Here is a 13,784-nt window from a genome sequence, read left to right on the forward strand (position 1 = left end):
GTTCTGACCCTGCGTTCCAATCACAGTGTCCTGAGCTTTCTCGTCTCTACTGAATAAACATGATGGAAGGATACGTGTGAGGGATGAGTAGGTCGGTCAGGACCTAACGGAGACAAAGGTCAAGAGAGAGAAAGATGCAGATTGGATTGAATTAAACACAATGCTGTAATGAATGAGGAAAAATAAAAAGTGTTTGCCAAGGACGAGAACACTGAGACGATTAGTGAGAAGAATTAAGAAGCAAAATAAACACAAGGTAAACTCTGGGGCAGAGATAGCGAATCAGAAAAAAAGACTTACTTTTTTTTGAGAGCAGCTATTAAATCTGTTACATAACTAACATAACTATTAACTCTTGAAGGTCTGGTGAGTAAGAATTAGTGATGATGAGGCTGCAAAAACAGAGAGCTGCTCCACTCACCCACTCCCTTTCCCGAGTGTGTCAGGGAACTACGGTGGCCTTCACATACGATAAAGCGGGGCTTCAAAACTCAAAATGACCTTGGAGCCAGTGAACTTCTAGGCTGGTCAGGACAAAATTAACTAAACTTAACTCAAATTGATATCCTGATATCCCATCATGATACTGCAAATTTAAAACATCCAGGATGATGTTGCTCACCCTTTCAAAGTAAAAGTCTTTGTTTTGATATATAGTTCACACAAAAAGAACACATTTATGAAGTAAATTTAATCTAGAGTGTTGATGTCTTTAAATCCATATAAAAAGAGGCTTTGGATGAAAAGAAATAGCTTTTTTTTTACATTATGATGATGACAGATGGGCTGCGATGGACTGATGAAGTGGTGAAGGGGTGAACTGCGCCTATCGCCCTATGTCAGCTGAGATTGGCATCATGTGGAGGAAAAAGCGGTAGAAGACGGACTGGTGGACGAATGGATGGATGATGACAGATGGAGGCAACAGCAACGTTGTGCTAGAGGGCTGCAAACAGATTGGAGTACGGCTGAAACACACCAGGATAAGTTTCGGAAGTGAATTCCACTGCTCCAAAAAAACCTGGTCTTTCAGGTTGCATTATTTAAATGTGAAAACTTTTAAGTAAGATTGTTTTTTCCAGACTTTTTACATGTATGTGTGTGCAGGCTGCACATAGGCTGATAGAAAACCTTGAGCTCAAAGACGCTTAAAGGAACCATTATGTGCATAAAACACACTGTGTGTTTGACTGTGAACTTATTTATGATCCAAAATGAGTCTTAATCTCAATTTAAGTCAATAATAACTGTAGTTAAAACAGTAAACAAGCTCACACACACAAGGTTATGTTAAATGTACGACATTTAATCATGTGATAAATATAACAGAGATGTTACGTATATTATATATTTATAAAAAACGAAATTGATAAAAATTAACTTCATTTTAAATTCCTATTTTGTTTTCACCTTATTTATATTTCTGCATGTTTACATCATTTTTATAGTATAGTATTTATAATTTTAATTCCACTAAAATTGTGCTGATATTAGTTGATATATAATAGGATTATTTTTTGTGTGTAGTTTGCAATACAAAAACAGATTTATGATCCATAATGTATCTACAAAATAACCAAAACAGAAACAAATCACAAATTAAGTAAATAATAACTGTAGTTAAAACACTAAACAAGCTCAGATATAAGTTAATGTTTAATGCACTGAATGTAATAATGTGATAATAAGTATAATTTTTTCTTGTTGTCAGTTTATTGAGGACAGATAATCTAATGTACTTTGCCTTTTTTTTTTTTTTTTTTAAATATAGTTTGCTTTGTATAATGATTCCATTCGCTCTAGTGTTTAAAACATTGGATTGTCTCTTCTAAACCTCAGCTTTCAGTGTGTATCTGCCTAATTCTGCATGACAGGCATTTGATAGTGATTTTCTTCATGCATGGGAAATGTAACTGCAGAATTCTGCATGCAGAGCTTTGTTTGAATGGCTTTGAAAGTGCAATGGGTACAAAAAACCGTTAGCGGATATCAGTGTTTTCTTCTTGCACTGAGAGCTATTCTCTCTCTCTCTCTCTCTCACTAACACACCTCCAACACAGCGCCGTCTTTGCTGACATCTAGTGTTGTAAGATTTAATCTTGAAGGTGATGTTTCAGTTTTATTTTCCCTCCGACTTCACTAACCTCAGCAGACTTAAGCCGTCAGCTGCAGTGAAAGGTCAACGCTGACATGAGTGGCATGACTGTGTCAAAGGAATGTGTGTTAGTATGTTTCGTGTGCGGTGTTGATTTTGGACGCTGTGCACTTAACCTCTTCACGTGAGATAAGAGGCGAGAGCGAGAGATGAAAGAGGACAAATGTCAGCAGACACTTCAGAAAAAGACAGATGGGACAAAGTTTATCTCCTACATGTAGCATGAGAGATAAATCCCTGTCACCACCTGTTTGAAAAATGCCCATCTAATATGTGTACAAGTAAATGCATTATTTAAAATGAATTGTAAAACACCAGCAGGAAAACTACACACACTCACACACACACACACACATGTTTGTAGTGAGAACACTCTTGGACATCATGCTAATCTTAGCCCTTACCCAAACCTTAACCATCACAACTACATGCCTGACCCTGAAACCCAGTCTTAACCACCAGAAAGTCATTTTAAGGGGCGACAGAAGGTCGGGACCAGACAAAATTTGGGGCCGCCATGGTCAAGCGGAAATGGAACTTGGCTTGTAACCAGAGGGTTGCCGGTTTGAGTCCCCCTGAGCAAGATACCCAACCCCCATTTGCTCCCTGGGTGCAAATGGGGGTTGCTTAGTAGCTGCCCACTGCTCCTAATTCTGGGAAGGTTCCTAGTAGAGGATGAGTTAAATGCAGAGAAAGAATTTCATAAATTAAGAAAAAAATGTCCTCACAAAGATACCGATACAAGAACACATACATACTTAAATTCAGACAGAGAGATTTGCAAAACTATAAACTTCTTAGCACAGTCACAGTGCACTGAATTGTATTGATATGGACGTCCCAAACTAAGTGTTATTCCTAACCTTAACCATCAACAGGTTAAACCTAAGATAAAATAAGATAGCCCTTAATTTGTCCCACAATGGGGAAATGTACATTGTTACATCAGCAAAGACAGTAAAGATAAAGATAATAAATAATAAACATGAACAGTTTATAGAATATACACAGTATTGGCTTGATATTTACGGTATAATAAATACTGTAAATTGCATGTAGGTTATGTGTGGTCTACTGAGAGCAGTGCTTGTTGTAACTAGTGATGTGTCGTTCGTGAACAATTCGTTCAAAATGAACTCATCTTTTATATGACTCGGGAGTAATGAGTCATCTCAGTGAGTGATTCGGTCATTTTCATGCAGTACCTTCCTTCGCCACATGGCAGGCAGCTGCATAAGTTCAGTCAGCAGAACAGGAAACAGAAATGATTAGTTCAGGACTGACTCAACTGAGTGGTTCGTTCGTTCATTTTCATGCAGTACCTTCCTTCGCCACACGATGGCAGGCAGCGGCATAAGCTCAGCAGGAAAGGAAACAGAAATGATTAGTTCAGGATTCACTCAACTGAGAGAGCGTCCATCCTCAGGTCACGTGACAGCTACCTAGAGAGGATACAGGACACAAGTCACTTGTCACTTTATTGAGGTGTGTATTTGCTTTCCTGGGGTTTCATATGGTTTGAATTGCTTGTGGCATTTTGTTTATTAAACTTTGTCAGCTGAAGCAAACGATGTGGCCTACAGTGTTAAGTGTTTGAGAACCGCGGTCTTTTTTACAATGCCCACAAGAGGGATACAGCGCCACCCGCTGTAAAAATGAACGAAATGAACGAAATGACTTAAAAAAAGATTAGTTCAATTTACTGTCAGAGAGTAAAAGATCCGAGTCAGTAAGAAGAGTCGAACTTCCCATCACTAGTTGTAACTCTAACTCTAACCTTAACCTAACCACAATTCTAATTTAGCCTTAAACTTAACTAAATGCCTCACTTTCTGCCTCATGTGGACCAGGTTTTTGGTCCCAATGAGGATTACTTTACCTGGCAATGTCAGCATGTATGCCAGGACTCAAATCTCCTGTTCATAAATTGTAGAGATAACACACTAGCAACCATTTACACAGTACGTACAGTTTCTGCTCTACAGTATATTCTCCACTCACACATCTCCATCTTTAGTCTCACTTAAATGATATATTAAAACACTCACTCGTATTTGCAAAAAACAAACCCTCCATAAACCCACTACTTTTGGAATGTAATGAGGTATAAGATGGCGTTTCAGAAACACAGAAGTTACAGACCCTAGATTTAATTGTGTTTACATTGTGCTGAGTCACTGTGACAGCAGCTGACGTCATTCTCTGATCAAAATCATGTTTACTTTCCCCCCGCCCATTCCATAACTTACACGTGACCGTGAACGCACCATTCTCGGCTCTTATTGTGGAACTCTCGCTTCCTGTTGTCTCCGCACCGTTGCTCCAAACGCAGTCCGTCAGTCAGTCTGTGTGTGTGTGTGTGTGTGTGTGAACGACTCTCTGTGAAACAAGCGCTTTTTCTCCGCACTTTAAGTGCAACTTGATCGGAGTTTGCGCTGCGCGTAAAAGCCATGTCGCTGCTGCAGCAGTTACGCGATGAAAGGTGAGTGAAATAGTGGATGTAAAATAGAGTAAAAATCCACCTTTACTTGCTTTATATACACTTGTTATGTATAAACTGTGCAGCAGTTTTATAGCACCTGTAGGTTTTTGTGATGATGTTATTTTTATGCACTGAATCCAATCCAACTTTATTTGTAAAACACTTGGAAACAACCACAGTGAACCAACGGAATAAATAAATAAATAAAAGACACAATAAATAAAAGGCATGGAAGCTCACGAGAGGTGATATGATACATCTAAAACAACTCAAATAAATTAAAAGACATAAAAACGTGAGGATAAAAACCACAACACACACACATGTTGGACATTCATGACTTGAGGGGACATTGCATTGACTTACATTCATTTCCTGGAGACTTACTCTAACCTTAACCACAATTACTACTGGCCTAATCCTAACGCTAACCTCAACTTAACCTTAAAACATATCTTCACTTTAAAATGTAGTCATTTAGGTTGTGGGGACTTGATTTTTGTCCCCACAAGGAAGACAAGTCCCCATAATGTGACTGTGTTAACAGTTTTAGGTCCCCACAACATTGGTAATACCCGCTCACTCAAATGTAGCCTAAATTGTGTTTATATTTATTTTATACAAACAATACTCAAATAAATGAAGATGAAATTGAAATGTGTTTGTTTTGGTTGCGATGGCTACATCGGGACTTTTTCAACTCAGTCAATAACAATAATTGTCGTACGTTAAAGATCCATAAACTGTTAAGTCAAAGTGTGTTTTTGTCGTGTTTCTGTCGCACAGCGACTTTGATCAGCTTCCCAATGACATCCCCATCAGTGCCACCATCGCCGACATCGAGGAGAAGAGGGGCTTCATCGACTACTTTGTACGTTTTTAAAATCCACATGTTCATAGACATGTGAAGGGCACAAAGTTTCTCATGTAAGTTCCTCTGTTTCAGAAATTCGCAATTGAGGTGAAGACTCGAGGAGGCAGCAAGTATCTGATCTACAGGAGGTACCGAGAGTTCCTGAGCCTCCACCAGATCCTCGACTCCAAATACACACCTGAGGATTCAGAGAAACATGGTCCTAACACCTGCATCCTGCCTTCTCTCCCAGGTGAGTGCGCAGCATATATGTAACTGATAACACTGTGTGACCAGCTCAACATCAGGTTTCACATAGTTTAAATACTCAGGTGTAGCTGACTACGGTTGCAGCAACAAGTAAGAGTGATTCTCCAAACTGAGGTTATTATCCAGTGAAGGGTGGATACTGTTATGTGGGTCATTCAGTGATTGAAAGGACTAAGAGCTCCAGAAAAACAGGAGCAGAACCTGGTTTGTACCCAAATCATGTCATCACACACTATGTTGATGACATGTGTTACATGCAAGCGCACTTCCTGTTTTTGTTTAAAGTTGCAGTGATAGTTTGTTTTGTGATTTTTCTTTCATTCGCTTCAAGTGAACCAAATGCACCGTTTCGAATTGACTTCTGAAACGTTTCGTCTGCACTTCTTTGTTTTTGCAGACATCTTGCTTTACTAGGACAGTGTTCTAGTTGCCTCCATCTTGTCTTCGTCACGGTCTTTGTGCATCGCAGAAATGTTGTTGGACCAAACGAGATGTAAATGCGACAAATCTGTATTTTAAGTAGGAATCCTGATATTGTCTATTAAATGCAGCGTTCTTTTTCTAGGAAGTCAAAAACTCTTCTTCTTCTTCTGTTTTTACTAATTTTTGCTAGTTTGTAAGCTACATTTTTGACGTACCATATCACTTGACCTAGACAAGCGTTTTTTTCAAAATAAAAGATCTTTCAGACTCTGATAATCAATAAAATGTCTTTCTGTGGGCCCGGTGGCGGCCCGGTGGCGGCCCGGTGGCGGCCCGGTGGCGGCCCGGTGGCGGCCCGGTGACGCTGTTGCCCTGTTGTTGACTGATAAAAGTGAGGGAGCCTGTTTTGCCAAGAGCATGTACTGGTTTGTAACACGTAACAAGCTCTTACTTTTACGTTTGGCAACTTTTCTAACCTGCAAGAGTTTGTGTCTCATAGATTATAACAATTATAACATGATTTATGGCACATTATGATACATAAAGATCTAACTAAACTAATAACCTGGAGCTATTAGTCGGTATCGTTTGCAGTATTGTAATCACTAATTAATGAACTTCAGGTTCAATGTTTTTATCTCTTTTGTGTATTTCCTAAAATATTACTTTATGGCATTAATTATTTAGATAGTTTGAGTTTTTTTTGATGAAAAGATAAGTCCTAACAGTAATGGATTGTGGGGTATTTTGTAAAAATGGCAGAAGTGAGTCAGCGAAGCTGCTCTAATTTCCTCTAACTTTCACCTTCAGATGCAAACTCACTCTGCTCTGCTTCGTGCATATGGAGAGGAACTGAGTGCATCTGTGGTGACAGCTGGCTGCATGTTTAGTTTTTTTCCTCCAAAGAGCTGGAAAAAGTGAAACTGTAAAAGCACCTAAAGCCACTGTATATGTAGGTTTGACTTCATAAATCATTTCTTTGCTCATTCAAAGACACATTTCCCACATATCAAATCTGTTTAATTGATATAATTCTTATCGTAGGTCTAAAATTTAGTATTGAAATTTAGGCCAAATTAGGTGTTGGAGTATAGTGACAACAAATTCTAGGCAGATCCGTCCATTGTCTACCGCTTAATCATCTACATCAGTTTGTGCTATCGGAAAGCTGAGAAAGTTGCACGTCAAAACAAACGTGTGGTTATTACAGATTTTCACTCGTGCTGTTGCAGGAAACCGGTGAATTGGCGTCTTTGTCGCCAGAGAGGAGAGAATTTGATGAACACCTGTGCATAGTTTCCATTTTTTGGCCCGTTTGAGAGACACAGAAATATTGAGAGACTAAAAAAAAATAGTGATTTATACTATTCAAATTTATCACGCAAAATCTGCAGTGTTTAAATTGTTAAAACGGTATTTTAACATGCAGTAAATGGTAAATAACTGCCAGATATTGGAAGTTATTCTGGAAAAATTGGCAAAAGCACTTAATTGTCAACTATTTTGAAGCTTTTTTTCATGATTAAAACAAGATTTCTGATTGTTCCAGCTTCTTGAATGTAAATATTTCCTATTTTCTTTGCTCCATATAACAAAGACATCATTTAAATTGAATTGTTTTGGTTTGTGGACAAAACAAGACATTTGAGAACATCTTCATTTCCAGGTTTGACAAACACTGATCAACATTTTTTAGCGTTTTCTGACATTTTGTGGACCAAACAATGACTTGAATAATTGAGAAAATAATCGACAGATTAATCGATTATGAAAATAATCGTTAGTTGCAGGACATTCTCTGGTGCTTTTAAGGTTAAAATAAGTAAAAATAATAAAATAAGCTGCTGTAAGACATACATCTACAAAAGATCAATAAAAATGCTTAAATAAAATCCAAAAAAACTAAAAACAAGTTGGTAAACACACTTCCTTTGCAGAAGATCATCTAGAGTATCCTTACTCTTCTGCATGGAGGACTGCATACATTTGATCAAAAAGAGAAATAAATCTGTTAGAGAAGAGTTAAGAGAAGGTTAAGGAGAACTTAACTTAGTCCTCAACATTACTACTTAAACTTCAACATGCCAGGAATGCAAAACAGTCTAAAATTGAAAGAACGATACATTCAAACTTCTGTGTCTTTGTCTTTTAACATGAACATGTTGTAGGTGAGGGACTGGGAATGTAAAACTGTAGGCAGTAATGCCAAGAACACACACACACACACCCTCATCTTAACGACTTCAGAGGACGTAACAGTGACTCATATCAATCTCTTTCTCCAACTTCCTCCAACCCTAACCATAACTACTTGGCTAAATAGATTTTAATCATTCACAGGGACAGTGTTTGTGTTTCCCACCGAGAGGAAAACTGCCCATGATGAGCATATAAACAGATGTTGGTCCTCACAACACAAGCATTACCATGTCACAACAAAACACCTCACCCTGTCCTCATCTCACCCAAATCAGTGGCCCCAAACCGTCCACTCAGAGCCTTAATTGGACCTTTTAACGGTGCAGATGTTGGCGTCCAGCCTCCGATAATCGAAACGGACACTGACGGCGGCTCCTCGACAGATAGACTTATGGGGAAAAGAATGAGCTGCCGGGAGAAAAAAAAACAAGCGGACAAACACAAATAAACGGCGGCTTTTCCAATAACTGAGGCCCAGATATACGCCGTCAAGTGAGAATCCTGTATGTCTTGTGACTTGGGAAGATTAGATTGTCTGATAAGCCTCTGTCCAATCCTTTGAGTTAGCATCCATTTAGGATTTCAGTCTCATATTTGCCGGCATCTGTCTGCTCGGAGTCTTGATTGGCGCCCCCCAGCTCTCGGACTGGTTATTGCACTCACTGACTCGTTGTAATTTATACTTCTGTTTGATTGCGGCCAGTGCAAACACATTCTCCCGCCTCTTAATCTTCTCTAACAACGGCTCAGTTCCAGGCCAGTGACTTGTTTTCCCCCCGGATCTCAGGCCATCAGATGTCCAGACACGCTCTGTTGCTTGTCATCGTGTGACTTTATGCCGTGCTGCTGTTCCCAGTTGCAGTTGCAGCCGGGAAGAAGTGAAACAAATAACAGCATGAGTGGGTATCACTGTTGGAAATAATAAATCATCCTGACATTCCCATAAATTGAGCTGCTCTCTTGAGCAAAGAAATGATCCTTGCTTTCACTCTTTATGCATCCCTGTAGTTTAATCAGGAGTTGTATTACCGTTTCTTACCACAAAAACTTATTATCATCCGTCCTGAGACATCTGATTGCGTGCAGATTCAACTGTTCACACTTGGCAGAACACAATGTGATCTGGATCTGGCATCACTCACTCACCTTGTATTTAATTACACACATGTTTCGTGAGAACAAAATAATGTCTTTAACGAGTCTGTGACTGTACAGATGTATCTGATGTCAGTGTTTGTTGTTGTTTTTTTGTAATTTGTTGTCGTCTGAATTTAAGGGTTCAGTCTGTAAAATTAGTGACATTTTATGGTGAGAAAGAAGATTGTAAAAAAAACAACCTTTTACTTCTGCTTGAGTAATTATCATCTTAAAGTAACAGTACTTTTACTTGAGTAATTATTTTGGCTACTCTTAGGGTGTCTGTCTGTCATGGGCGGAGCCTGTCTACCTCCGCCCTGACCTTACCATACCATTTTACTCTGGTATTCCAAAGGAACGGTTGGTGTAGTGGTTAGCACTCTTGCCTGGGGTTCGAGACGTGGGTTTTCTCTGGGTTCTCTTGCAGTCCAAAAACTATGTCAATTGGGCCGAGCGTGTGAGAGTGCATGGTTGTTTGTCTGTATGTGGCCCTGCGATGGACTGGTGATGTGTCCAGGGTGTGACCCCGCCTTTCGCCCTACGTCAGCGGAGATTGGCACAGCACCCCCTGTGACCCTCCTGTCACTGGGATTCATTCATCAGCCCCCACATTAGGAAGGTGTGGACATTATTATGATCTTGTGTGTTCTCTAGTTACATTTTACTCATCCGTCTCGTCTTTGCGGTGCACCTGCGGTGGAGCTGACGGCTGGAGCTCTGCCAAAAAACTGGATCTGATCCATTAAAACAAGGCATCTGCTGTTCTCTGATCCTCTCTTCTCACTCAGGTCTCTTTTTAATGTGAATATAATGTATTTTTTTGATATCTCATTGTGACTTTACTATATTGGGAAACACATTTCTGATTTAACATGTGCCACTGAGGCGTTTGCTAGATAATGGATAAGATCTGAGGGGTTTAATCTCACGGCCAGATTTCATCAAGAAGGAGAGAGAGAGTAAAGACAGAGGTGTAGAAAAAAGCTAATGGAAAAGGATCGTTTTTGATTCAGGGGAAAACACAATGGAGAATATCTTTGTTTTGATTTTATTGTAGATATTTCACTGTGTTGTCCCCCTGACTATTGTGGGGTGTTAAAGTCACCTCACATCTTACAGTAACAGAAATAGAACCCTCGACGGCGAGATGGATTTCAAAGTCAAAGGAACATTTGTTCCAGTGAATCCGGAGATGAATGAATGATTCATCAGTTAAGGTGAATGAACAGGTGAATTTTTGATTGACTGCAAATGATTGAGTGAGAGATGTAGTGAATGAGATGAGAGGGGGCTGAATATTGTGGCCTGGGTTGTTAAGACTGTGCTAAATCTGATTTAACTGCACTGGGGTGTCCTTGGATGAATTGCGGCGGCACCGGATGTAGATTTTTGACTAGACTTGGTTTGATATTATTGATAAAGAGAGTAGAGAGAGCCCAATTTCACCTTAGGGCTGAAAGTATTACTTGATTTATCGATTATTAATCAATTACTAAATGAATCGTCAAGTTGTATTGATTATCATTTAACTTTCAGCTTCTTAAATGTGAATATTTTCTGGTTTCTTTGCTCCATATAACAAAAAAGACATTTGAGAACATCATTATTTCCAGGTTTGATAAGACACTGATCCACATTTAACCATCACAATGACTCCAACGCTGTTAAATTAGGGTGAAAACCACAAAATAACACATTTGAACATTCATGTTGATAAAAAAAATTCACTGGCATAGATTTTATTTGATTTTGTCGAGTAGCGCTATAATCTGTTTTTTCCCGGTGTCCCTGCTGGCAGCCATATTTTTGTGAGCAGGGGCCTCCTTGGCTTCTGAGGGATGTAGTAACAGCATGTAGTAGCAGGGTTTATGCATGGCACAGTCGGCTATATATGAATGAATGAATGAATGAATGAATGATTATATGCTATTGATTCACAAAAGGGTAAAATGTGCGCTGCATTTCAATAGGAACCTAGCTTGTGCGTGACTATATTGTACAAACACACTTCAAAAGACAGGAACTATCACTTTCACTTGGAATGAAAATGACAAAATAACAGTAACATCAGAACCAAAAACAAATAAAAATGAACAAATAGCAGTTGTTAAAATGTAGTTTTAGTGCATACTCTGCAAGCTAAAGTTATGCTTGGTGGTGCTCATGTACTACTACTGTTGAATCAGCTGTATAGCATAGGGCAGAACAGTCTCTTTAACTCTTTAACCCTCAGGGTTTTGGTTTTTTTTTAGTGTCTTGTTACCACATCCAGACACTTTCATTTTTCTTCTGTAAATACAGTACCACTTTATACTGATAATGTACCAGAGTAGGTGTTCACTCCTGCATGGAAAAACACCAGGTAAAAGATATTCTCATCTAGATTTGCATATGGAATAACGCCATAAATTTACACTTTTCCACAGAAACCACATCTTATCTATCCAAGAATAATAGCAGAACAGGAGCTATGTGTGGGGGTTCGGTTTCTTGCCCCAGTGACGACCTTGTAGTTGTAAGGCGACCCGCCCTACCTGCCGATTCACGGCCACCCTACACAGTATATAATGCACAGGCGTGTTGTAACATGACATGACCGACACTTTTCGTGGGTGCTTTTGTGTTGTCGGTCGTACTCTGACCCTGTTTGCAGGCGTCTCACTTTACTCGCTCAGTGTTGCTGTTGTCCCCCGTTAACAAAAAAACCTGACCCTTTATTTTTTTGTGTGTTTTATATATCTTTTAGAAAATATTTTACTGTATCTGAGCAAAGGAAAGGAAAAAAGTCTGGTACTGCCCTGCAATCACACTCTGAGGTTTAAATTTTGAATTTCAAAGTATTTCAATGACTGTCCGATAAAGGGTTACAGTAATTGTGGGAACTTCTGTGACAATGGCTTGATTGTAACGTGAAGACATTTGTTTCCATTTAACAAGCTCAAGTTGTGCATAGGTTTCCTTGTCAAGTGCAAATATAAAGTAAATGGATCACTTGTTTTTAACATTATGCTGTAATTCTGACCTGTGCTCTAAAACTCTTCTTCATTTCTCATCAGGAAAAGTCTTCATTGGAAACAAGAAGGAAATTGCAGAGAGCAGAATCCCTGAACTCAACGTGTACATGAAGGTAATCACGTGTAACGCTTTGCGCAGTGAAAGTGTTTAATTTAGTACCAAGGAAAAGAATTGTTGGCACGCTCTGTATCTTCTGCAGCGTGCAGTGCGGTAAAGCCTACAGCTTGGTGGGCTGAGTGATGCTGTAGGTGGATAAGCACTGACTTGGATATTTGAGCGGTAGTATGCTGATGGAGCTCAACGCGTAGGCGTTGCTGCTCCCCTCTCTTTGCTCTAACCTGTGCCCACATCACGTCTGACTGACTGTAGTTGTGCGACTTTTGACATGTTTCAGCGTTGCTCCATCGCTAAAAACACGATCAGGTTCTCTCTTTCTCCCACTCACTCACTTCTCTTTTCTGCTTTACTCTGTTTTTTTCCCCCCCACCACCACAACCTACATGGTTCTCACTTTGCCACACTCTCTTGCCTTGCACTTGTAATCTTTCTCGCTTCATCTCTCTCATTCTCTTTTTTCATCCGCTTCTTCCATCCATCTCAACGTGAATCACCCACCACCTTACTTTTCCTTCATTTCTTCCATCACCCCTCTGGTCTTTACTTCATCTTATCGCTCATCCCATCTATAATTACCCCAATGTTATTTGTAGAGTGCCAATTCACAACTAACAGAACTATTATTATAGAGAGAGACCCAACAGTAACACAATGAACAAGCGCTTGGCAAAAAAAACTGCCTTTTAAAGCAAAACTTTGTTAGTCTGGTTGCTTTTTAGACTTTTTCTCTAAGGAGCTCCCCCTACAATTTCGGAGTAAACATTTTTACATCATCATAGATCTTTATCCTTTCATTTTCTACAGCCTTCATCATCCTGATTGTTGTAAAAACTCACAGATAATGCTCCCCTTTTCTGCCCATGGGCATTTGGTTTCAACGGAGCCGGCAAACACAAGCCGTGGAACCATGCCCATGCCGGTCGGCATCCATTTTGCATACTTGTGCGTGTTTCCTCTTCCACGCTTCCTCCGACAAAGGTTTTCTCTGCTTCTTTTTGAATGTTTAAAATAACTTAATATCACTGCCTCGATCTTATAGCTACTTTTTGTCTTGGGTGTGTGTGTGTGTGAGACCCAAGACCTCGCAAGACCTCCTGGTTTTGAGGACTCCGGTTAACCCTAACCCCTCCGGG

At 39.6% G+C, this 13,784-nt stretch overlaps 2 protein-coding genes across 2 annotated transcripts in view; one reads left to right on the forward strand and one right to left on the reverse strand.

The window, feature by feature from the left end:
• pvalb7 (parvalbumin 7) overlaps positions 1–13,784 on the reverse strand; it is a 28,955-nt gene that overhangs the window by 4,145 nt on the left and 11,026 nt on the right. The window lies entirely within an intron of this gene.
• The window catches only part of ncf4 (neutrophil cytosolic factor 4), a 29,662-nt gene continuing 20,337 nt past the window's right edge, over positions 4,460–13,784 (forward strand). Inside the window, exons 1-4 of the mRNA XM_058639808.1 lie at positions 4,460–4,637; positions 5,424–5,508; positions 5,584–5,743; positions 12,576–12,646. Coding sequence (XP_058495791.1) covers positions 4,606–4,637; positions 5,424–5,508; positions 5,584–5,743; positions 12,576–12,646 — 348 coding nt within the window. The 5' untranslated portion in view covers positions 4,460–4,605. The remainder of the gene's footprint in view (positions 4,638–5,423; positions 5,509–5,583; positions 5,744–12,575; positions 12,647–13,784) is intronic.

This window comes from Solea solea, chromosome 10 (assembly GCF_958295425.1).
Source record: "Solea solea chromosome 10, fSolSol10.1, whole genome shotgun sequence".
NCBI lineage: Eukaryota > Metazoa > Chordata > Actinopteri > Pleuronectiformes > Soleidae > Solea > Solea solea.